At 44.6% G+C, this 26,055-nt stretch overlaps 1 protein-coding gene across 6 annotated transcripts in view; it reads left to right on the top strand.

Moving 5' to 3' along the window:
* Positions 1-26,055, top strand: part of NHEJ1 (non-homologous end joining factor 1) — a 79,388-nt gene that overhangs the window by 2,297 nt on the left and 51,036 nt on the right. For 4 of the 6 annotated variants that reach the window (XM_037524073.2, XM_054700097.1, XM_037524072.2 and 1 more), the window contains exons 2-5: positions 632-820; positions 1,546-1,758; positions 8,664-8,802; positions 9,377-9,435. In XM_037524073.2, the coding sequence (XP_037379970.1) occupies positions 644-820; positions 1,546-1,758; positions 8,664-8,802; positions 9,377-9,435 (588 nt within the window). In that variant the 5' untranslated portion in view covers positions 632-643. Of the gene's footprint in view, positions 1-631; positions 821-1,545; positions 1,759-8,663; positions 8,803-9,376; positions 9,436-26,055 lie in introns of those variants that run through there. The other 2 variants (XM_054700098.1, XM_037524075.1) reach the window with 2 other exon arrangements.

Below are 26,055 nucleotides of genomic sequence, written 5' to 3'. Positions count from 1 at the left end.
GCGGGGAGCAGAATAGGCAGACTGACAAAGTACACTGCTGAGGGGAGCAGCGGGCGGCAGGAGAGGTCTGCACACCATGTGGGACCCTTGCCCGGTGACCAGGGATGGAACCAGCACTGCAGAGGCTGCGGGCAGCTTCGAAACCCAGTGCTCAACCGCTGTGCCACCGGGGAGGCCCTGAATTTTCCATTCTTGATGCTTATGTTTTCTGTTTTATAAGAACTGCCTTCTAGAAGTTCTGGGAAAGGATGGCATTGACATATTTGTTAGGAACACTATAACAATACAACCGGAATGATTTAGGTCTCTGTGTTACATTATTAGAAGCAGAAACACACCAACTATGCTGAAACTTAAACACTGTAGAGAAAAGATATTTTATTTTATGCCCTCTAGGAACTTAGTATAGGGGGAAAATCTCTCAAAATTCTAAATAGATTTTTAGTGGCCAAGAGGTAGTAAAGTCGGTGTTCAGAGGCTCATGTATGGGGGGAGTGGGGTAGATATGTCAATCCAGGCTTTGTGTTTTATGAGGGAGGATTTTCACAACACTTATCTGATATGGGACTTGATAGCCCTGTAGAATGGTGCCCTCTAGGCTGACAGTACCCTGGCCACTGTGCTATTCCAGCATCTCCTACAGATGGAGGACCTGGAGCAAGGCCTGTTGATGCAACCCTGGGCATGTCTACAGCTTGCTGAGGAATCCCTCTTGGCCAAAGCTCATATCACCACGCAGGGCTATGCCTTGCTGGTCTCAGATCTGCAGCAGGTGTGGCACGAACAAGTGGACGCTAGTGTGGTCAGCCAGCGAGCCAAGGTAAGTGCAAGAGAAGTACTGCTATGGGGTGGTGTGGGGAACATCTCTTTCCTAGTGAAGACTGGGGTTGCACAGCACAACACCTTCCAGGTTGTCAAGGAAGGTCAAGTCAGGTTGAGAAATTCCAGTTAGTGTCCTGCACTTCTATCTGTAGTCCTTTCCATATCGCACTCTGAGTGTGTGTGTGCGAGTGCACGCGCGTGTGTGCGCTCTATGCTACATTTATTATAAGGCAGAATTGAAAAAGTGAGTCGATCTTTGTGACTCTCTTTGTTTTCTTCTTTTCTGGCCTGATTTTTTTAAATTTTTTTTTTAAAGGATTTATTTATTTATGCATACAAGAGCCGGGGGGCAGGCCAGAGGTGTGTGTGGGGTGTGTGTGAGAGGATTCACCAGAGACAGAGTGGGGAACAGAACAGGCAGATCTACTGAAACACATTGCTGAAGGGCGCAGTGGGTGAGACAGGAGAAGTCTGCTGCACCATGTGGGTCAGGTCCCTGGCTGGGGATCAAACTCATGCTCAGTGGCTGCAGACAGCCTCATAGTGCTGTGACTTAAGCCCTTGTGCCACCACGGAGGCCCAGGCCTGGTGGTTTTTGAATTTCCTCCTTGCCCCCATGCTTACTGCCCTCACGCTATCCAGAGTTTTCCTTTGCACTTACTTAGGAGGCAATCAGTTTCCTCTTATCCCCCTCGCCCTGTACCACTCCTGCTGTCTTTTTAGGAACTGAACAAGCGCCTGACTGCCCCCCCTGCTGCTTTTCTCAGTCGTTTGGATGCTCTGCTGCGTCCATTGTTGAAGGACACCGCCTGCCCCAGTGAAGCTACATTCTCCTGTGACCGTGTGGCAGACACTCTGGTACTGCGGGTGCGGAGTGAGCTCGCTGGTCTCCCTTTCTACTGGGATTTCCATTGCATCCTTGCCAGCCCTTCCCTGGTGAGTGCAATATGAATTTGGGGTGGGGAAAGGGAATATCAATTGCTTTGAGATGAAGCTTTAATTGCTCTTATTTATTTTTTTGTAAACTCAATTTGAAAGTCTTCTCCAATTAGAAAACTATCTTTGACTAGACAGAAGACAAAAAGGGTTCTTGACGGGTACATCTTTTCCTTGCAAAGAGAACAGCTTTTGGATACCTGCTTTATTGGGTGCCTTCATTCATGACTTTATTCAGCAGTTATTAAGACTCTACTATGGACTAATTGTTGGATGTCCAGCCCTAAAACCGTATAACCTATTTCTGGAATTCATAATCTAGTGGGAAGACAGAAACAAGAATAATGTGTGGTGAATTCTTTGATTGAGGTAAGCCCAGGATGATTAAGGAGCCAAAGAACCTTTTTGAAGAGGGAGTTTTTGAACTGAGTGTTAAAGATGAATAGGAACTGATTGACAGAAAATAAAGAGGTCACTCTAGGCAAGAGTGAATGTGGGGTCTTTATGTGACTGTAGGGAGTAGTGAGAGATGAGGTAGGCAGTGGCCAGATATTCAAGATTTTTAGATCTTCAAGGATTCTAATGAGTTTGGATTTTATCAAAGAGGCAACAGAGGACTCATTGAAAAACTGAGCAGGGCCTCCCCTGGTGGTGCAGCGGTTGAGCACTGGGCTGCGAAGCTGCCCATAGCCTCTGCAGCGCCGGTTCTATCCCGGCCACCAGCGAGGGTCCCACATGGTGTGCAGACCTCTCCTGCCATGCCCGCTGCTCCCCTCAGCAGTGTACTTCGGTCCTTCTGCCTGTTCTGCTCCCCACTCAGGCTCTGGTGAATTCTCTCACCCTCCTGTGCTTCTGACTGTACCCAGTGCTTGTATAAATAAATAAATAAATCCAAAAAAAGGGAAAAACTGAGCAGGGATTTAACATGATCCAATTAGGTATTTATCTAGCTCAGACTGGCAGAAGGTAGTGTGTACCAGTATTCAGTACTTCCTTAAACATTATCTCAGCACTTAGTCGTCAGAACTGTCCTACAGGATAAGTAGTATTATCCCATTTTTTCAGAGCAGGAAACTGAGATTGAAGGTGATTTGTCTAAAGTCATCAGATTATAGGTGTATGAGCTGAAATTTGACTTTCAGATCTTGCAATCTGAAAGCCCCTGTTCAGGGATTAGGAGGATAACATCCTTCGTTGACTTGTAGCCCTGTAGGCCCCAATAACTTTTTTGAGAAATTAGCTATTATGAGTTGAGAGGTACATTAAGAACTGGTTTGCAGGCGTTACTGCTGCTGGTCCCTTATATAAACAGAGCCTGCTTCAATCTTCTGTTCTATATAAACAGAGCCTGCTTCAATCCATGGTTTCAGAGGAGAGAGTCTTCTATGAGATGCCTACGGGTGCAGTTCTATCAGCTGAGGGATAGCAGCGGGCATTATTACCTATGTCTCTTATTTAGTTTTCAGAGGTGACGTGATGCTATAGCATCAGTAGAGTGAATGGGGCAAAGGGGTTTTTGAGAAGATTTTCTCATATTTATGTTTGATCTCCAATCCTGTAAAGCTAGATTTGTTTGCTAGGAGAAGTATGTCTCATTAAATACATTTAAAAGGCCAATCAACAGCGCTTAGAAGATAGTATTTCCTCACATTTGTTCATTTTAATTGAATTTCTTGTGAAATTTGCCATCCTGCTTTAAAAAGTATCATTTACCTGTTTATTCAAAACCTTTGTATTTTTTTAAAGTGCCACCAGGGGGCGCTGCCCCCCCCAATAATGCATGTTCTTGGGCTGCTTTTGGGAAGCCCAAGGGCTGTGCAGCCGCCTCTGTTTTAAAGCGCTAGAAATTTGTAACAGTGCGATTGGGGAGGCAGCGCTCCTCGGAGGCTGATGGGCTCAAGCAGTTTTATTCCTTAAAAATATTATAGTAAAAATACTTGTGTAATGATATCATAACTGAAAAAATATGTAAAGAAAAAACTAGCTATTTTAGGCAAATTTCTCTAATTGGGGAGCTGCCATGAGAAAAGAGGTGTCAGTGTTTAGAATGGAATGAGCCTTGGTTGGCTAAGTATTGATTAGCAGTTGTGCTTTAAGTTAAAATAAGATGTTTATTATTAAAAGGAGGAGGATGCCATCCCAGGGGAATCCCCAGAACCTCCCAGAACCGGATGAAGCTTTATAAAGGGAAAAAGTGAGAGCCAATGTGGGCAGATGCTGTCTCAGGCTCGTGTGTGAGTGTGTGTGTGTGTGTGTGTGTGTGTGTGTGTGTGTGTGTGTGTGGTTACTCAGGCATGCTTTTTTGTTACTCATTCTTGTAATTGTTTTAATTTAAATTTTTTGAATGAGTAAGTCATACAACAGGCAAACATTTTCAAATAGCATCTAAGGGTAGATGGTGAAAAAATAGATTCTGTCCTCTTTTTCAGTCCCTCACTTTCCTTCTCTAAAGCAACTACTAATATCATAAGTTCCTAAAGAGCTGGCTGTTGGTGTGTGTATTTGTATGTATGAATATACTCACACAATCAGGTACGTGTGTGTTTGTGTTATATTTTCTCAAGTGGCAGCATGTTCTTCACACTGTTCAGTTCCTTGCCTTTTTCTTTTAATTATAGAATTTAGATCATTCATAACAATATACCAAGAACACCTGCCTTCATCTTTTAAAAATTTTTTTCCTTAATATTTTGAAGTGACAACATAGCGTGTTATTCAATGAATACATCAACACATATTTAATTGATCTGCTCCTTGTAGGCACTTAAGTTGTTTCCATTCTTTTGTTGATCCATATAGTGAATAACCTTGTATTTACTTTTTCTGCCTATAAACATGTGAGTAAATTCCCAAAAGTGGAATAGCTGAGTCAGGGAGTGTTTGTACCTTTAATGTCACTCACCCAACACCCGATTGGCTTCCAGAGAAATTGTGCAGCTTAACTCCTACTGGCCATACAGAGTAGGGGAGTACCTCATTCTCCCCCCTCTTCTCACAGTGTACTCACATTAATAATTTAATGTTCTTGCTCTCTGCAGGATATTACGGAATACATAAAGCTCCAGGTCTCTGCCTGCTGACACTGAGCACATTTCTATTTCTGGCCAACTTCTCTTCATCTCTTCCTTCCCATTCTCTGTTCTTTCTAGAACTTAATGCAATTCTTGGTATTCCATATTTTAACTTTCAAATTTATCACCATTTTATGATTCCTAAGAGACATTTCAAAAGCATTATTTTGTGGTAGAAAGAACATAGGCTTTGGAACCAGCAGACCTGACTTTGTAGCTGAACTCCACCACTATAACTTATGTTACCTTGGACAAGTTATTCCTGAATTTTTTTGAAACTTGGCTTCTTTATCCATTAAATGGGGATGCCAATCACAGCCATACTGTGGACTGTGAGGATTGTGTAAGAGGTATGTAACATGACTTAACTGTAGTGTGATCGTGGCCTATTAGAGCAAATATTCCAACTTCATAAATTGTCTTTGGGAAAAAGACAAGAACCATGAGAATATTTGGAATTAAGCCATTTTCACATCTTGCTTCTGTCATAGCTGGAATTAGAGTCTAGTTCTCCTAATTTCTAGTCTGTTACCTTTCTCACTGTATCCACGCCTGATATGATTTATTTTGGAATTGATAACTGCCATTCTGTTCTCCTACCTATGACTTGTAAACATTTCTATGGGAAATCTGAAGTCTTGGGAGAAATTATAAATAGCCTTTCCTCTGGACAAGACTGGCAACTTCTATATTCACCACACTTCCTGATCTCTTAACTGTTGTGAGCTCTCTGAGGGGAGAGGCCTTACAGGGTCAGAACGTGTGTTAGACACCCACTGGGTGTTTGTTGAATTGACTTGTGAGCTTGTGTGGCCTCCTTGTATTGTACTCTGTAAATGAAGGGAGCTTGAGATTTTTCCTTGTAGCATCTGTGAATTTGCTTTGAGATCTGTTAGTTCAGCCATTGTCTTGTTCTAAGTAACTGATTGAGCTAGTGTTCATCTTATTTTGAAATGAGTTATATCCCAATGATTCAAAGTGGCATAATCCACTTATTTGAGAAGTAGAAGTATTTACTAATAAAAGATTTATTTACATATATATGTATGCATAGGCGTCCTAGAGGTATTTACATATATTATTTACATGTATATGTATGTATGGGGTCCTAGAGATCATTTTGGGTGCCTGGTCTGGCATTACCTTATTTAATGAGATGTGGCATTGATTATAAGCCTGCTGCTCATCATGTTTCCTGTTGTCATATTACTGACCGCTACTCAAAGAAATTGCTATTGATGTGGCTTTGCAGGGAGAGACTGGTTATTCTTTTTTTTTTTAAATTTATTTATTTATGCATTCAAGAACTGGGGTACAGGCCAGAGGTGGGGGGGGTGAGAAGATTCACCAGAGACAGGGTGGGCAATAGAACAGGCAGACTGACTGAAATACACTGAAATACACTGCTGAAATACACTGCTGAGCAGTGGGCGAGTCAGGAGAGGTCTGCTGCGCCATGTGGGCAGCAGACTGGCCAGGGATGGAACTCATGCTGCAGTGTCTGTGATAGCTTCACTGATTGCATCTTAACCCCTTGCGCCACCAGGGAGGCACAAGACTGGTTGTTCTTTAGGAGTTCCTGTTACTTGAGTGCTACCGCCAAATGCATGGCGATGTTACTTGTTTAGTAATGGCAATTATTTTCTTTCCTCCCCGCCCCCTTAAAAGATGATTTTAAAAATTGTGAACTTAACTTTATTTTCTTTAATAGTGTTAATATTTTTCATTACAGTAACGTTTACAACAGTGTTTACAACAGTGTCTAGAAGTATAGGTTCCTACATCCTCAGATGTGTGTCAACACACCACACCCACCACCAAGGCACCCATAGTCCTCCACCCTAATCCACTGGTACCCCTCCCCCCATGGTCCCCCCTTCTCCACCTCTCCCGCTGGTAAGCAATGGTAATCATTTTCAGCTCAATCCACCAACATTGGCTTGCTTTTGTGCATTTATTCACCTGTTTTTCTTCCTAATCTACCTTGGACAGGACTAAAACAACTCCATTGGGGGTCTCCCTGGTGGCGCAGGGGTTAAAGTCTCAGAGCTCTCAAGCTATCACCAGCCACTGTGGCATGAATTTGATCCCTGATCCTAGGCCAGGGAGCTGACCCATACGGTGCAGCAGACCTCTCCTATCTTGCCTGCTGCTCCCCTCAGCAGTGTATTTCAGTAGGTCTACCTGTTCTGCTCCCCACTCTGTCTTTGATGAATCCTCTCACCCCTGCACCTCTGGCCTATACCCCAATTCTTATATGTACAAATAAATAAAATAAATCTTAAAAAAAAAACCCAACTCCTAAAACAGGGTTGGATCTAAAGAAGATACATTTTCCCAAAGCAGAACTTCTGGCACATTCTGAACAGTGCTTCCTGGAGGCTTAAGTTTATGCACCTGAGCTGGGAGACAGCTCCAGTCTCTAGCTGGACTGCCTTCTGGTCTTTACGCCACACCAGTGCCCCTGAATTTCTTGGGTCCTGGTGCCAGTGCAACCCTAACCTACACCCCTAACAAAACTCCAGCTTGTCTCCTTTTTTAATCTGTCTTTGGATAATTGTGGAAAGAAGTCCTGTCTTCTCAGTTTGAGCCATAGTGTAGTTGGAGCTTTCAGCAGTAAACTTTACTAGAAAATTATGGAGAATAGAAATGCAGTCTTTGAGAGTCTGGTCCTGATGCAGATGACTCTGGCTGGCACATCTGATGGAACATTCCAGTACCTTCTCTTGGCTTTTGGCCTGGGTGAGGTATCTTACCTAAGATACCTGTTCAGGTCTAGGGCAGGGGGTGGCACTCTGTCATGAGGGCCCAGATCTGGCTGGCTGCCATTTTTGGTAAAGTAATATCGAAGCACAGCAACCTCCTTGATTGCATGTTATTGGTGGCTGCTTTCCTGCTACAGCAGCAGAGTGGAACTTTGCGACAGGGACTGTATGGGCCACCGAGCCAAAAATATTGACTCTTTGGCCCTTACAGAGTTTGCTGACCTCTGATCTAGGACATTTCTTCCTAGTGCCTCCTTTGGTGCATCTCCATGGGGGAAGGGAAAGGAACTCTGATAAAACATCCCGAGCCACAAATAGATGATTGATTTTAGTTATTTTCTTTGACAGGCTAATGGACACCTTGTGTGGGCATATTCAGTTGTTATTCTGTATAGCTATCCATTATCAGGGAGAGCTTCGTCCTGGCTGGACCGCAGTCCGGCTGCGCTTGCTTCCTTCCTACCTCGTGTTAAGAGCAAGGTGTGTGGGGGGATGGTTTGTTCCTTCCTAGACTGGCCTCTTGGTGACTGACTTGCTTCTGTTACAATAGTGATCTTAGGCTCTGCTGCGCTGGTAGGAACAGATCCAATTCTGAGCTTATTCTGGGCTTCCATCAGCTCTGAAAAAACTCTTAATTAGTGTTTGGGTCTAATTTGACTTTCAGAGCTCTACTTCCTCTTGATTTTTGTTTTCTGCAACCCTGTTGTGTTTTAGCTGCTCCTACCTTCTTGGACTTTGGATTTTCTGCTTTTGTCTCTCAGTCTCTGAGACATGAGTCAACACTTTTATCAGCTCTGTCACACCTTTCTCTTGAAGTCATAACTCCAGGTTATTCATTGAGTGTTCTTTATTCTTCGTTTTATCTGTGCCACAGAGAAATCCTTAAACTTCTTTAATGCACTTCTTTGATTATAGCATATGTGTTTATATCCATGGAAGTGGGATGCTTGTCTATGTAACTCGAAGTGCTTGTGAAGACATTTATTCTTCAGTGTTTTTTCTGGCGCCTAATATAGCACTAGGGACACTGCGTGTATCTGCTGGCTAATGGACGTCTCTTCCATGGAAGGTCTCCCAGCATTTGATTCGTCCTCTGATGGGCATGAGCCTGGCACTACAGCACCAAGTGCGAGAGTTAGTGACACTGCTGCACATGAAGGACCTGGAGCTTCAGGACTACCGGGAGAGCGGGGCCACGCTGAGCCGAGGTACAGGGATGTGCGTTGAGTAGCTGGGGGGCAGGCTGTGGCACAGATAGCTACAGGGCCTAGAAAAATGTTAGAGAGGTGCTCCCAAGGGTGGGTGCTTGACTCTGACCTGGAGACTGGATGCCAGGTGGCCCTTCTCTCTGCCTTGAGTACCTGGCTGGCACCCAAGTGACAACACTCGTGTCACCGAGTCCAGACATGCCCTAGGCAGTGGCAGAGAAAGGTCTTGGAGAGGGGCCAACGGCTATACAAAACCGTAAGAGGGCAGCATGACTGGGGACTCGAGGAAGCCCCATAGCTCAACTCAGAATAAAAATTCAGTCTAGCCTTTGCCTTTGCGGCAGGAAAAACTCCTGGAGCACATGCTGCCCCCAACCCTGTCGCTGGTCACCCTCCATCCTCTCCTCCTCCCATTTGCCCACCTACTCTCAACCCTTCTCCCTCTGGACCCAGCACCTCTGATGTCCCACCTTCACCTTCTTTCCCAAGAAATTGTAGGCCCTGTCCCTTTCCATCTCATAGGTAGGAAGCACATTGTACAACTCACAGTTCTTTTTATCCCTTCTTGTTACAGATCGATTGAAGACAGAGCCATTTGAAGAAAATTTCTTCTTGGAACAGTTTATGGCAGAGGTAGCGTATGTGCTCGTTCCTTTCTCGGGTGCACTTTCCTTCACTCCCTCTTTCCAGGTGCCTGAGCAGTGACTTGTATCTTGGGTGCTAGGTTGCTGGTGTGGGTGAAGAGCCCTTTCTCTGTTGACCAAAGAAAGTCTGATAAAGCTTGTGATGTACCTGGGATGATAGGGGGGTGAGAAGGAGAGGATTTCAAAGGCAAAAGTGGGCTGATGAACATTTGCAAAACATCTCTGTTAAAGTACTTAGGAATTTTGCTTGGAATTTTCTAACCTTAGAAAGCTTCGATGACCAGTTGTTCAAGTCTTGCTTGTTGGTACCTGAGCGCAGGTCTGGACTGAGGCGGAGGGGTCAGTCTTGTGACAGGTCCCTTCAGCATACACAGCAGAGGAAGGTCAGACACACAGGGCTACCATCTGGGCGCTGTCTTGTGGCATAGTAGGCTGTGGAAAATCACAGTGTTTATGCAGGGGCTGGCAAAGGAATGAATGGGGAGTAGATAATTGTGGCCTGTCAGAAGCTTCTGCCTAGGTTTCCCTTCTAAGGATTGAATTTGGCCAAAAGAAACATCAATTAAATGCCAAACAGGAGGAGTATTAATAATAGTGACCTTTGATAATACCAGTCAATATTGATCTTCTCCTCTAACTCTCTGGGACTTGTTGGTTGTACACTTAGTACCTTAGTATTACTTTCTAATTTTACATGTTACCTAAGTTGGGACTTCATTCTGTAAGTAAATAATGTTGTTATAATATGCTATGTATAGATCATTCACATTTCTGTCTTGTCTTCTAGGCTAATTTGTAAGCTCCTGTGGGTAGGACTGTGACTTATACTTCTTTTGAACCTGAGACTTAGCACTTTTCACAGGGTTTCCATAAAGCAGGGATATTGATTTGGAAACTCTCCTTCTGCCGCTGCATGTGGAACAGTGATCCATGCTTAGGGTCTTAATACGAAGAACAAAAAAATACTAAGAATTGAATGCTCAGTCCATCTACTGAAGCAGTTGTAACTCTGGGGAGAAGGAAAGTCTGTATTTCTAAGTCCTGAAGCAGAATGGGCTCCAAGTCTTTGTGGGGAAAGAGACTGTTAAGCCTGACTGTGACACAAGGTGCTATCCTAGGCCAACTTTCTCAGATGGCCTCCCCTGCCCATAGGATTGGGATTTTAAGGGGTTAACCGAGACCCAGGCTGACATGCCACCTGCCCAGCCCCTTAGTTAACAAAGCAAGGCTTGACTCTTAGCCCAGAAGAAAGGTCCTCCCTGATTTATGCCTGCATACCTATCCAGCTTGGTTTCTTGCCCATTTTCTTTAGGTGTTTATGCTTCCGCATATAGAATAGCTTTGAGTTGCCAAAAATGTGGTTTTCTCTAGTCATGATGTCTTTGCACACATTGTTCTTGTTTTCTAAAAAGCCCAATGCCCTGGCCCTATCTCTGTAACTTCTATCAGTGTTTTAAATGTCCCTTTTAGCTTAATTGGAATATCTTTCCAGATACTTCTTATGAAGATAATCCTTCCCTACTGCTATAGTACCTTGGTTTATACCTCTGTTGTACACATACCTTTTTAGTATCACTGTTTATGTGTCCGTAAGGCATGTCTTTCATCTCCACTCATCTATGGATACTTTGAGGGCCATGATGAATGTATTTCTATTTAGTGCCTAGAAGTAGTAGGTGCTCAATAAATGTGAGATTGACTATGTTGACAGGTCTGTGGAAGAGAGAGGTTATGAAGGTAGTGTGGCCTGTGGTTGTTAGAACTATATTTGGGTTCTTGGTTATTCTCCTGGTTTATTTTTACAGGTTTGGATAAATCGTTTCTCTCAGAGTCTCTATTTTCTCATTTTAAATTGAGGCCCCCCTCTTTGGTGTTACAGGATAGGGCGTCCTGCAGTTGAATGAGAAAGCCTCTAGAATCTTGGTGCTAACCCAGGAGGGGTATTAGTGTTTTGGAACCAACTGCTTCAAGAATGCTGGTCCTCTAGGTTCTGGGTGGATCACACTCAAACCACACAGACTTGTAGAATTTAAATATATTTGGAAAGGGTGAGAGAGAGAGAGAGAGAGAGAGAGAGAGAGAGAGTTATAGCTTTCCATGTCATAGGTGAAGAAACTGGGCCTCAGAGAGGCTGTGACTTATTGAAGGTCATATAGCTGTAGCTTTATGTTTAGGACCTCCCAGAGTCCTTGACTCATAGTCCAGGATTAGCCTCACTTTGTTTTGCTACTTTAATGGGCTGTGCACTCTGATTAGGGGACAGTTCAGGGCTCAGATAATGTGGAATTCTTGTGACCTTTGGGGTTCTCTCACTGTCCTCTAGTGTCCTGCAGAGCGGCTAGAACCAAAAGGTTTCCTACCGGACCTGTAGAATTTGCGGCCTCTGCCTCTTTTCAGTTACTCTGCTTGCCTGGGGTCCTACAAACAGGACACAGAAGGGTCATGGGGTCACCCAAGACTGAGCTGAAAGGATGTGCCATCAAAATAAGCAACATAGGAAAATAAATAAACCAGGGACAGAGAGCTCGGGCTGAAGGTACACGGGGGCCAGGGCTGATGTCAGAGGGCCATGTGGTCAGTGCCCGGGGTCTATTTGTCCTGGTTCTCACTGGGACTATTCCTTGGCGAGAAGCCAGAGAGATGGAGCACCTAGGGGTGTTAGGCCAGGAGGTGACTGGGATACTAAGGCCAGGAAAAATATTTAAGGATTGAACAGGGCTTACTTCTCCATGATTAGTCCTTTTGTTCTTCCTCCGCCCGCCCCAAGAACCTCGGATTTTTCATTTCCAGGGAGCTGAAATGGGCCAGCTAACAGCAGCTTAGATAGAGGGGGCATACTGGCAGAGACCACTCAAGTTGGGACTGGGTGGGGTGGCTGGTGGCCAGGTCCTCGCAGAGGGCGCAGTCCCTGTAGAGAGCATTTTCTAGGACTAGGGGTGGAAAAATGCTTAGGATGGAAGCACGGTTGAGTCATGTGGACGATGACTGCATGGCGGGAGCACCCGTGTTGCAAGGACGCTGAGGAGGAGTTGGCGGGCATGGCCCACTCTCAGTCTAGTCCACTGGAGGGAGTTCCTTCCCCTGGCTCTGTCCGTGCCTCTCTTTCTCCATCTGGTTGCCATCAGGCTGTGCGGCTGCTGGCGGGCTCTTTATTTATTTATCCCGATGTAATGGGGTGAGGAGGGAGCTGGCCTAAGGCTGGCATTCCGAGGCCATGCCACTGAGCCACAGGCGGTTTGCAAGGGTGTGTGAGTCACTGGGGCTGCATGCTGCTCAAACCAGACGTGGCCAGGCTCGGGGACAGCAGCAGCCCAAAATAGAGCCCCGCCCTCTGCAGCTGGCAACCCCTGGCTAGAAATCAGCCTTTGACACCAAAGCCTGGGCAGTTGCATGAAGTTGGCTTCCCTAGGGAGGGGGCCTTTGCAGAGATACACACATGTTGTAGTTCTTTTCATCTCTGTCTTCAGAGGAAGGTGTGCGACCAGTCACTCCCACTGCTGCATTCTGAGTGCTTTGTAAGTCTTAAACAGTCTGTTCAGTATACTCCTTTAACTAACTTCTTGGTTAAGGTATTATATAGTTAAAGTTACGTAACCATAGTTAACATTGATTTGACTCAGCATCCTAAATGTAGTCTAAATGAGGCAGCCTGTCTCATTTTAGTTACTATCTTCATCCCTGTCTGGTTGCAGCCTCCTTCTAGAGCAGATACTTCAGCTATGAAGACAGTCATTGCTACTCTTATGAAGCTAGAGGTTATCTCAGGGACGCCTGGGGCAATGGGGAGTCCTTTGACCTCAACATTGTGTCCTGTTAGTTGTTATTTATTTATTTATTTATTTATTTTGTGGGACCCTCACTGGCGGCCTGGGAACAAATCGGCGCTGCAGAGGCTGCGGGCAGCCTCGCAACCCAGTGCTCAACCAACCCAGCGCCCAACCGCTGCACCAACAGGGGAGGCCCCTAGTTGTTTGTTTTTTTTTTTTTAAGATTTATTTATTTATGCATACAAGAACTGGGGTACAGGCCAGAGGTGTGGAGGGTGAGAGGATTTACCAGAGACAGAGTGGGGAACGGAACAGGCAGATTGACTGAAACACACTGCTGAGGGGAGCAGCAGGCGAGTCAGGAGAGGTCTGCTGCACCATGTGGGTATCTCCCTAGCAGGGGATCGAACTTGTGCTGCAGTGGCTGCAGATTGCTTCATAGTGTCCTGTTAGTTATTTCACAGGCAGTTTCTGCTTGGTTTCCCAGGCAGACTCCCCACCCTTTACCTGCTCCTTAAATGTCAGTGCTACTCAAGGTTGTATCCATGACCTCTCACTTTTTACTCTCAGGGTTATCTCCTCCAGACCCCACTTTCAGCTCTCACTAGTACACCATGAACTGGCAATTTCATATCTCCACTGTTTCGGGTCCATATTTCTTTCCACATATTTGACATTTCCACCTGGCTCTCCCACCTGCAGTACCCGATCAGATTCCCAAATTATTCATCTGTTCCCCCAAACCTGTCTCCCTTCTTATGGCCCTTATCTTGGGGGAATTGTGCCATTACCCATTCAGCTTTCTAAGGTCCCTACCTTAGGAAAGGTCCCTACCTTACACTTGGGAATTACCTATTTTCTCTTTGTCCTTACTGCCAAAGCCTAACTTGGCAACTATCTTTTGAAGCTGTTCTACTTCTGTGTTCTAGCTTCCGCTGCCTTAGATTAGCCACCTTGCCCACATTTTTTTTTTCTGGTTTGCCCATGCCGCCTAACTTGTGTCCCAGGCAATCCTTATTCCCCTCCAGTTGGCCTTGCAGTTATGTCGGAGCGATAACTTAGAAACAGAAAATTAATGGTGTAACTCTCTTGCTGCAAGTCCATTTGTGGTTTTCTGTTGCTTCAGGGTAAAGTTCAACTTCCTTGCATGCTACCCAAGCAAGATGGGTCATGATTGGGCTCTGCTGACCTCTGCCTCCTGATCCTCTCACCCCTCGCATAGCACCCGGCACTTCTGTCTACTGAGGTACTGGCTGCTTCCTGTCCCTGCATCTCTTGCCGCATTTGCCTGGTGTTCTTTCTTGTCCTCACGGCCAAACTCCAGTTCCACTTACCCATCTCTACACAGGCATCATCCCTGTGGTGAGTTTTCCATGGCAGTTTTTGCTTTCCTTCATCTATGCCGCTGCTTCCAGGTACTCTTTCCTGCTGTGCCCATAGCCACTTGTCTGTGCCTCTGCTGTAGCTTTTGTCACAAGGGACGATGCAGGAATGAAAGGGAAGAGTAGGAAGGCAGGGAACCATCTAGTTGACTGATCCTTTCCCACTTAGGTCTTTCCTTCTCCTCAACAGAGTTTCTTAACATGGCCTCCACAGCAAAGCCCTCTCCCCATTTTCTTCTTACCTCATTGGTTTTTCCTTTTTGGAATCTTTTTTTTTTTTTTAAATAAAGATTTATTTATATATGAGCTGGGGTGCAGGCCAAAGGTGCAGGGTGGGGGGTGGTAAGAGGATTCACCAGAGACAGAGTGGGGAGCAGAACAAACAGATCCACTGCAATACACTGCTGAGGGGAGCAGCGGGTGAGTCAGGAGATATCTGCTGCACGATGTGGGTCAGCTCCCAGGCCAGGGATCGAACTCGTGCTGCAGTGGCTGTGGATAGCTTCATAGTGCCAAGACTTAACCCTCTGGGCCACCAGGGAGGTTCCTTTTTGGAATCTTTTGCTGGTTCTTCTCTCCCTCCTCTTAATGTTGGAGTGCCCCAGGACTCAATTCTTAGCTTTGTTTTCTCACTCCTTTGGTGATCTCTTTTAGTCCCATGGCTTTAAATACCATTTTATTGATGAATCCCATATGTAATTTTCATTTTCAACTTTACTCTCAAATTCCCACTGCCTACTCAACATTTCCATATAAAAGTCTAAACTCAACATATCAAAAATGGAACTCCTTAGTGTTACCCCCAAATTTATTTTTACAAAACCCCTTCTCAACTTAGTTGATGGAAACTCATCCTTCCACTTGCTGGGACCAAAAACTCTGGCATCCTCACCCTTCATTTCTGTTACGTTCTATATCTAGTGCATTAGGAGATCCTGTTGGTTCTACATTCAGAATATACCGGTAACCTCTCCTCTGCTGCTGCCACTCTGGTCTGAGCATCAGTGGTCTCTTCCCTGGACAAACATTGTTGCAGTGGCCTCCTTACTGGCATCCCTGTTGCCACCCACCCCCTCTAAACCCTTGACTACAAAGTGACCTTAATATATTTTGTCACAACACTCCCCTGCTCAAAGCCCTTCATGGGCCTCACATTTGACTTACAGACTAGTATAACCCAAAGACCTTGCGATGGCTTACAAACCCCTATATGATCTGCACCTCGTTACCTGTCTGACCCCATCTCCTCCCACCCTCACCCTCACTCGCTCCACTGCAGCCACCAGTGTGGCTCCTGATGTTTCTCCAAAACTCTCAGTATCACTAGCCTTCAGCCTTCATGCTGCCTGTTCCCTCTGTATGGAATGTTCTTTTTTCAGGTGGCCAGTACCCTCACTTCCTTATGTCTGTATGATTATCTATTACTATGTAATGAATTACTCCTATATTTATTGGCTTAAAATAATAAAAATTTATTCTATCATGTAATTTGTGATAGTCAGGAACCTGGAAATAGCTGGGCTGGGTGATTCTGGCATAGGGTCTCTCGTGAAGTTGAAGCCAAGGTATCAGCTGGGAACGCAGTTATCCTAAGGGGATGAGAATCTGCTTCCAGGCTCTCTCATGTGTCTGTTGACAGAGGTGCCATTTCCTAGCCACATGGCTGCTCATGTGACCCAGCCCTGGCTGCCTGCAGAACCATGATCTCAGAGACAGACAGAGAGACCAAGACTGAGACCCAAACGATCTTTTCATAATCTCATCTCAGAGTGACATCCCATCACTATTTTTCTGTATTCTCTCCATAGGTGTGAACCACTAAATTCAAACCACACTCAGGGGGCAGTAATTAAGCTCTGCTTCTTCAAGGGAGGCAAGTCAAAAAAGTTGTGAACGTATTAACATGGACGACATTGATGTCTTTGTTCAAATGTCACTTCCTCAGTGGAGTTTACCCTGATAACCTGTTTAAAATTGTGGGTCACATCCTGAGCCTTTTGTGCCTGGCATTCTCATCTCACTTTGCTATGTTTGTCTTCTTATTTCTTCCCACATGCTGCCATACAGTTTACTTATTTTATTAAGCTTATTGTGTGGTCTATCTCCCCCTTCTAGAATGTATAAGCTCAGTGGAGACAATGATGTGTGTGTTGTGCTCCGGTTTATCCACAGTCCCAGATCACACATAGTAGGCACTGAATATTTGTTGAATGGCTAAGGGATCCTACCTTCCCACTGGTCCTTATTTTCCCTATCTTAGGAGAGGGCTGTGAAGTTTCCCCATCAGCAGCCTTGGGCCTAGCCAGTCCTTCTGTAAATAGCCGAGTAGCCTGAGGAGAGGCTGCTGTTAGAATACCATCCCACTACCTGCTGTTTCTTTCATACTTAGTTTCCTCTGGTTAGTCCCAACTTTGGGATGAAGTATAAACCTTGACTCTTTTATTATTAAGAGATCCTAGAATCTCTTTATTTTAGAGTCAGCTAAATTAATAGTTCAAAAACCAAAGGAATAAGACCATAACAAAATCCTGGAAAGAACATGAGTCATAGAGCTGAAAGTAAGTGATTATGTTTCTCCTTTCCTCCATCTTTCCTCTCGGGGCTCCACTTTCCCAGTTGGAAGGGTTGCTCCTTCTGTGTACCTGTTCGGTATGTGGAGGAAGACGTGGATTCAGTGTATTTTTCAGTATCCTTCATGGTCATAAAGAAAGATAAGTCTAAATTTAGGAGACTGCACTCCTGTCATGGTGAGTACATGTTTTCTGACCTGGAGAGACTTGCATTTCTTCCATTCTCTGTTCTCCAGGGTGGTGCCCATGCACTTTGCTGGGCTCTGTGAATGTATAAGGAATGATAACTCTGGTATCGAGGAGCTTAATGAATGAATGATAATGGGGCCGCAGGAGTGGAGTGGTTGGTAAAAAAGGCTTCCTTTGGTAAAAAAGGCAAGACTTAAATTGGACTTTAATGATTGGTTTAGGTTTTGCCAGGGGACTGGGCCAAAGGCATTTTAGTTGGGAAACACATGGGTAAGTTTATAAAATTAAATAAGAGTGGTGAGGATGAGTAGAAATTAAGGTTAGCAAGATCATAATAACTTGAGACAAGATTATCGGGGCCCTAAAAGCTGGACCAGAAAGTTGATGCTTTAGTCTGAAGGTAAATATTTCTAAGCTCTTTTCTTTTTGAAAAAATTTTAAAAAGATTTAGTTATTTATGCATACAACTGGGATACAGGCCAGAAGTGTGGGGTGTGAGAGCGTTTACCAGAGACAAAGTGGGGAACAGAACAAGTGGATCTACTGAAATACAATGCTGAGGGGAGCAGTGGGCAAGACAGGAGAGGTCTGCTGCGCCATGTGGGTCACCTCCCTAGCCGGGGATTGAACTCGTGTAGCAGTGGCTGTGGATAGCTTCATCGTGCTGATGCTTAACCCCTTGTGCCACCATGGAGGCCCCTCTCAGCTCTTTTCTGTCCCAACCCATTTATTTTCTCATTTCAGTCCAGTTAATAACACCATTCATTACATGCAGTGATTCTCAATCAGAGGCACATCTCCTAGGAAGTAGGAAGCAGACGAGGTGCTTTCTTCTTGCAGTTATTAATCACTGTTGTAGATAGTGAGAAACCATTCTAAGATTTGACTAGAGAATTGACACATGAAAGTGATCTCTCTGGAAGATGAAGCAGTCAGGGGTAGGCCTGTGTGACCTGAAAAATAGTGGTGCCATTGTCAGATGAGGAAAATCATGGGTGGAGCTCAATTAAATCTAATCTTGGGCATATAAAGGAATGGTTTTCCTTATTTAAAACACAAACCCACCAGTATTTGAGCTCTGGAATGAAACTCTCTGGGGGCGGGGGGTGGCTGCCTGTGCTTCTCCAGTGTGTTTTTGAATTTTGCCTCTTCTGGTGTTTTCTCACTTCAAGCTCAGTAGTCTCTATTGAGCCCTGCTTCCAGGGGTCCCCACTCTTTTCTCTATTACCCAAGAATATATAAAAGGGCCTTTCCTTTATACTGCTTTCATGAAACTTTGTAAGAGGTTACACTTTTGAAAGAAAATTTATTTAAAATCTAAGGGAAGACAAAAATCAAATCAACATAGAAAATAGAAATGGGATAAAATGATTCATTTCCAAAAGACAGATTTCTGACCTCATCCCAGTCGTGAAGGACTGTACCATATTCCAAATTCTCTTATTCTGGAAAGCTTGAGACCAGGTGTTACAATCTCAGATATCTGCAGGAAGTAGGCATTAATCATCATTCTGTGTATCAGGATGGGGGAAGGACAATAGAGATTTTTAGAGACCTGTGGAAAATGTAACCATGCCTGCCCCCAGCCTAGATCCAGACACCCTAGCACAGTGTAACAGACACTGCTCTGGGGCTGTGTGTCTTCCTGCATTCAGAGGAAGTTGCCAATTCTTCTAAATAAAACTGATTTTTTTTTTCTATTTTGCACCATCAAATCCACTGTTAGTCTCTCATTTGGTCTTAATTGCCAGTCTCAGAAATCTCATCTCAAAACTGATTTGTGAGGCAGTGAGGACTGATATCTTAGTTCTGGCAATAAGCTTCTTGTAAGCTACACATCTCTTTGAGCATTTTGGATGATTCACACAGTTGCGTCTCCCTCCTCGCCCCCTTCCTAGTGGAATGGTTTTCATAAAAGTCCGTTCATTACAGTATGATCATATATCAGCATCTTAGCGTATAAAAAAGATTGACTTAGAGCACAGTGGATGATGGTGGAGGAATATGGGTGCTCTGGTGGTGGGAAAACTATGATGACCACACCTAGGTGAAGAAGTCTTATATTGTGGAAAAAGCAAGCAAGGATGTAAAATAATGGTATATCTTTAATTTTTAAAAAAGATGGCTCATATATAATTAGAGTTAATTTAAAAACATAGGATGAAGATAGTTTTCGATATGTGTTGGATTTGTTTATTTATTTTTAAAAATTTGTTTATTTATGCATACAAGAGCTGGGGTACAGGCCAGAGATGTGGGGGGTGAGAGGATTCACCAGAGACAGAGTGGAGAACAGAACAGGCAGAATGACTGAAATACGCTGCTAAGGGGAGCAGTGGGCGAGACAAGAGAAGTCTACTGTGCCATGTGGGTTGCTCCCTGGCTGCCTGGGGATCGAACTTGTGCTGCAGAGGCTGCAGATTGCTTCATAGCGCGGTGCTTAACCCCTTGCGCCACCAGGGAGGCCCAATACTTATTGGATTTAAATTGATTAGAGGACCTACAAATGGGAATGCTCAAGAAAACACTGAAGAAATAGGCTTGAGACTGAAGTTGAAAACAAGGACCAAGAGAAATAGACTTGGAAATCTGCAAGGGAGTGATATTTGAAGGCAGGAGAATGGATGTATCTTTTGCTGGGAAGACCATGGAGAAAAGACCAAAAGTTCAACAGTTGAGATTTGGGGGACAGTCATAATTGGAAGGAGTAACAGGAACCAGTGAAGGAAGTGTGAGTGCGATGGGAAGGGAACTGGAGAGAGGAGACCTTAGGGAGGGAATCAAACAGTTTCTGAGCACATACTGTGTGTAAGCTAGGCACAGTACTGGGTGCCTTGTCTAAATTATAACAAATTCCTTACAATAAACTTGGGAGGTTGACAATATTGTCCTCATTTTAAAGATAAAGAAGCACATGCTCAAGGGCTAAGTCTTTTGCTTCAAATCACTCAGCTGATTTACTCATAATCGTCTGTACCCAAATCCCATGGTCATCCCATCACCCAGGAGGCTGATCCTCAGCGCCTCTGGTGGGAGTGACCCTGAAAAGAATGGCTGACCTGCAGGAGCACAATCTTTAGGCAATTCTTTTTTTTTTTTTTAAAGATTTATTTATATATGCATACAAGAACTGGGGTGTAGGCCAGAGTTGCTGGGGTGGGGGGGATTCACCAGACAGAGGGGTGGGAGGATTCACCAGACAGAGTGGTGAGCAGAGCAGGTGGATCTACTGAAATACACTGCTGAGGGGAGCAGCGGGTGAGACTGGAGCTGTCTTGCTGTGCCATGTGGATTAACTCCCTGGCTGAGGATCAGGGATTGAATTCATGCCCTGGTGATAGCTTGACAGTGCTGTTTTAACCCCTGTGCCACTAGGCAGGATTAGGCAATTCTTGACCTTGGACAATATCAGCAGATTGCGGGCAGCTACAAGGTGTCAGTTGATGGGCAGTGGAGACAGTGAGTGTAGAACTCACATCAGAGAAGTTTCACAGTGCAAAGGCAAAGAGAGCCAGCCGAAAGCTAGAAGTGGCTTCATTGAAACCCCCGTTTTAGGTGGGAAGACTCATAAGTATTTGAAAAACAAAGAAGAAGCTTCTGGAAAAGGAGAAGTTTATGTTGGTGAAGGGAAAGAGAGAATGAAAGCAGGGACCTCTGGAGTTAAGCAAAATGAAGTGTAAGGAGTGGTCCCTCCCTTGGGTTAGGGGTAGCATGAGGGCACAAGCCATGTTTTTTGAAACTAGTTTTCTACACATTTCCATCCTCTTTTCCCAGGGGACAGCTTTTTCATCCAAGAATTTAAAAGTCCTTTCCAAGGGCATTCATTTCTCCTAGCTTAAAAGGAGGATCTGATGGTTAGTTGCCTGATTTTCTGATAAGACAGAGTGATGGTATAAGCTATATTCACTCTCTTCTGAATGCCCACATCTCTGTGTCTTTCCTGTGTCACTGATTCCCTCTGCCTGGACTAGAATTTCTATCCTTATCTCCCTTGTTGGATTATAAACTCTGTAAGTGCAGAAGTGGCTTGCTCCTTGTGTTTCCCCTTGCGAACCTGCCACAGTACCTCGTAAACAGGAGGCACACAGTAATGACTGGTCATAGCTTGAAAGTCTTGGCATCAGAGGAGCCTCTCATGTGGGTAAATGTTTCTGGTAATAGAAATGAAGAGAGAAAGCAAAAGTATCAAAGACTTACTTTTCAACTTTATCTGGTCTGCATAAATTTAGCCTTATACCCCCCTTTTCTCTCATGGCCCTCATTTTTGGGTGCCTTTTCTTCTGGATAATGAGCCACATTGAAAAGTAAGAGTTCACAGAGACTGAGTGCTGTAGGTCAGCACTTTAGCTCCAGGGACTAGGGGGTGAGACTGTAGGATTCCTGGGTATACTGTGATCTCCCAGAATGGAATTATCTGGGGAGAAATTGCCACAAAGTCTCAAGAAACATCCCCCCTCCCCATCTGCGTGGGAGATCTTTGGTCTATTTGTTTTTTATTTAAATGTTTGAACTCTTTGTGGACAGTACTTATTAAGCAGCATTGAAAATAGTAAACATTGTGGAGGCATATGCTGGAAAGTTAAAATATGGTTTCAGCCCTTGAAAGATGGATTTTTGAGGAAGATTAGACTGCTGGGATTTATATCGCTATACAAAGAATATTCTCAATACATAAAATAAGTTATCTGAGAGGGGAAAGAAATCGATTTATTTGGGTGGGATCTGGGGTTCATACCAGGCTAGTTTGGGTAAAGTATTTCTAGAAGAGGTGAATCTTGAACTCAGAGTACAGAAGGGTTTTGTGTGGTGAATGACTCCGGAGCAACACTCCACATATTTTATCTAGTTTTAATCTGAAAGGCTGTCCCTTAGGTGAGGCAGTTTGAGGAAATCCTTCAGAGTTCTTTGGTTTCTATTACTCTTAACCTTGAAGCCTGAGCTGCAAAGAGGCCCTGCTTTGTCCTCTTAGAAGCTTTGACTCCAAAGAACCCCTTCCAATTTGGTGGGTGTGAAGCTAGCATGAGGAGGAACTCTGAGACAGTATGGTGGTACTGCTTGGTCTTAAGAAGGAATCACTGCTGATTATCTTAGTGTTTTCTGTAGCTCCCAGCAACGGGGAAGAACAGAGTGAAATTTCTGAACTTTATGGTTACCTCAGGAACTGCAAGTCTCAGCAGAGTATCCCCCCAAAATTTGGAGCAACTTGTGATACTGAGATAAATAAGAATATAAAATGGATGAGATAAACTATCTGCAGAAGTAACTCACCTGACTGTTTTATAAACATAGTGCTTAATGAGACTAGGTACAGAGCTCATGAAGGTCCCAGGCTAGGTCCTTAATCATAGAGGAAATCATGGCATCTCAGCTTACAGATCTCTTATAGGAGATTAAAGCCATAGGATTTTATGAACTGGAGGGGGTTTTATCAAACTAAGGGTTTATCAAGGATCTTACATAGACAAACATGGTAGAATTTGATAGCAGGACCCAGGGTTCTGAGCTTCTGGTCCATCATTCTTCCCTTGTCCCTTTGCCTTGCCACACATTACACAGCTACTCATAGAACTTTCTGTGGGCACATGGCAAGACTGAGTCCCATTCATGAGTGTGTAGACAGCTGACTTAATGAAGTGATAGGAAAGCGGGTCATGGCCTCGGTGCTGCCTGCTCTCCTACCCCACATCCCTGCTTCCCCTTTTGGTCTTGCACACTTCCAGGTGCTTATATGGATTTGAGAGAAACTATTATATTATTAATTCATGAGGTCTGAGGAGATGTTCTAACAGAGGAACAGAGTGTACAGAATTCCAAAAAGGTAAAACCAGGGAATAACAGTTCATTAATTTATCTAACACAGTGCTGGAACAGTGACACGGGGACAAGGGCATTGCCTACTTCTGTGCCGTGTGTATGAACTCCTGCATAAAGTCACTGGCTGCTTTTGCCCTTTTCTGTGTTTAATGAGTAGCAGTCTCAGTTTATTCAGCTACCCAGGAAAATTAGCTGAAGATGTTGCATTCACTGAGCCCCCATGTTTTTTTTTTTAATGTTTATTTAGATCTTTTAACCACTTTATTTATTTATTTGTTAGAAGTGCTGAGGTATAGGCCAGAGGTGAAGGGATTGAGAGGGTTCACCTGAGACAGAGTGGGGAGCAGAACAGGCAGATTTACTGAAATCCACTGCTAAGAGGAGCAGCGGATGAGTCAGGAGAGGTCTGCTGTGCCATGTGGGTAGCTCCCTGGCCGGAGATCGAACTCAGGCCTTTGCAGTGGCAGTCATGGTGGTAGAGCTGAGACTTAGCCCCTAGGCCCTCAGGGAGGCCTCCCTAGAGCCCCCATCTTGTGAACAAATAAACTGGCACTTCAATTTCTAAATTAATCTCTTTTGATATTAGCTTCATTAAAAGTCTGGCTATCTCTAAATTAACTGATAAAAATGCAGGTAGAGATTCTGACCTTGAATGACCCCTACAGAGCGTAGATTTTTCCCGTGAGATGCTGCTTGAACAGCTTCTCGGGGTCTCTCCATTCCTATGTCTGTCTGGTTCCCTCCCCCATCGTTTCTTATTGAAAACACCAAATACTGGGACCTCCTTGAACACTGTCTTGGAGTTATGAAGCCAGGCTTAAGGGCATCCCAGGTCAGTACTGAGAGAGTGCTGATTGCTTCTGTCCTTTTGTTCAGTGTAATCCCTTTCACTTATCCTCCCATGTACAGTAAGAAATCCTATACAGTAAGGGATCCTGTACAGTAAGGGATCCTGTACTGTAAGGAATCCTGCTGTCAGTTCTGGGGTGTTGAACCCTTTGGATGGGAAGTGGAGGTGCAGAAGTGCTCACTTAGAGGGTCTCTCTCAACACTCTGGTAACTCATGGCTCCCCTTCCTTTGGCATCTTTCACAGCAAAGGAGGGAAGTATCAGGGCTCTTTGCTTCTATTTTACATCCATTTAAGAAAATTTAGTATCAGATGACTTTCCTAGCCTTTTGTTTTTTTTTTTTTTAAACATTTATTTATTTATTCATTCATTCATTTATTTATTTATTTATACAAGCACTGGGTACAGTCAGAAGCGCGGGAGGGTGAGAGAATTCACCAGAGCCAGAGCGGGGAACAGAATAGGCAGACTGACGAAATAAACTGCTGAGGGGAGTAGCGGGCACGGCAGGAGAGGTCTGTCGCTCCATGTGGGACCCTCGCCAGCAGCCGGGGATCGAACCGGCGCTGCAGAGGCTGCGGGCAGCTTCGCAGCCCAGTGCTCAAGTGCTGCTCCACCAGGGGAGGCCCTCCTAGCCTTTTGTTTCCCCACTCTAGAGAACCCTGATGCCCCCAGGTCTGAGGACCGATTCTACCTGTGCTGGCCTTGTCACTGGTGCCTGGGTCAACCACCATGATCTAGGGTCCACTAGCCCCTTTCCCGGTGCCGTTTCTGAGCTCTCAAAGCCAGAATCAAATGGCCATTGTACTAGCCTGGTATTGGGGCTCAGCTTGTCCTCATATATAAATACAGGTCTCTCCAGATATAAAAAGTGAAAGAGTCTGTAAGTTGCTTTTTTTTCTATACCCCCTTTCATGGGACAAGCTAATGAGATGCATATCATTAAAGCCCCGATGTTTTGTGGGACGGAGCCTTTTAAACTGGATGTGCCTGGCTTAGTCATGGCAAATATTTACCAAAAAAAAAAAAAAAAAAAAAGAAAAAAGGGGACATACCATATAAAATTAGAGTTCTGAAAATAGTACTGAGAGGGAGAAAGAAAAAAAAAAAAAAACCCAGGACAGAAAATACAGGCCAGTCTGTTTGGGGAAAAGGGAAAAAGAGATAAAATGAGAGAAACCTCGGCAGTAAAAACAGCATCTTGGTAAACAGACTATAAAAAAAATTGTGACCTGCTTTCTGGCAGCCTTGGCCACTGTCGAGCGGGTGAAGGTGGCGGAGCTGGCGTCTGTGTGGACACACGGTGCCCCGGGCGCATGGCTCCCCTGGCTGCATAGGGCGTTAAATTTAGCCACATAATGATGGGCCTGAGGACAGCCTCTTGTTGACCACACCATAATTACTGCTTCGCTTTATGAATTTTATTTTGCTTATTCTGTTTCCTCCTCCTTTGGCATGAAGGGGGCCTGGAGTGGGGGGAGTCCCGCCCCCACAGCCCTCCCCTTACTGGACAAATGAGTCTTCATAGAAACTTGGGCTCTTGGACCTTCAGAGTAAAGAGTAAGCTCCCTTGATTAATCAGAAAGGGAGGGGGGTTTGCTGGGCCCCAAGGCTCTTGATTTATCATAGTGGAGTCCTCTGTGGGCTTGTGAGCCCTACTTTTCAGAGCCCTTGGAGAAAAGAGTCTGTAGTCTTCGGTGTTGAAAGCAATTTCATGCAAGTCTGAATGGTTGATGCTTTCACTCTGCTTATACCCCAGGAGTTGGGCTCCCAGGTGGCACTGGATGTCTTTGCTTCTGACTCCCTGGCAGTTTGGTTTTGACAACATTCTGCATCGTGAAGAGTTGTAGTATTTCATGTATATTAGTCTCGGTGATAATGGTTCTTGAAGCTGAGGACCTACTGTCATCAAGTAACTGTTATATAAAAGTGCTGGTTCAGAACACTCAGTTGAAATATCAAGTATTGTTCTTGGACATGTAAATAGACACTGATAGCTGCGGTTTTAAAGTTAACAGGCGTAGAATTCTGGAGCACA

This window comes from Talpa occidentalis, unplaced genomic scaffold, assembly GCF_014898055.3.
Source record: "Talpa occidentalis isolate TD23 unplaced genomic scaffold, MPIMG_talOcc4v2.1 talOcc4.3, whole genome shotgun sequence".
Classification (NCBI taxonomy): domain Eukaryota; kingdom Metazoa; phylum Chordata; class Mammalia; order Eulipotyphla; family Talpidae; genus Talpa; species Talpa occidentalis.
The sequence above is the reverse complement of the archived record's forward strand: the minus strand, read 5'-3'. Positions and strand labels throughout refer to the sequence as shown.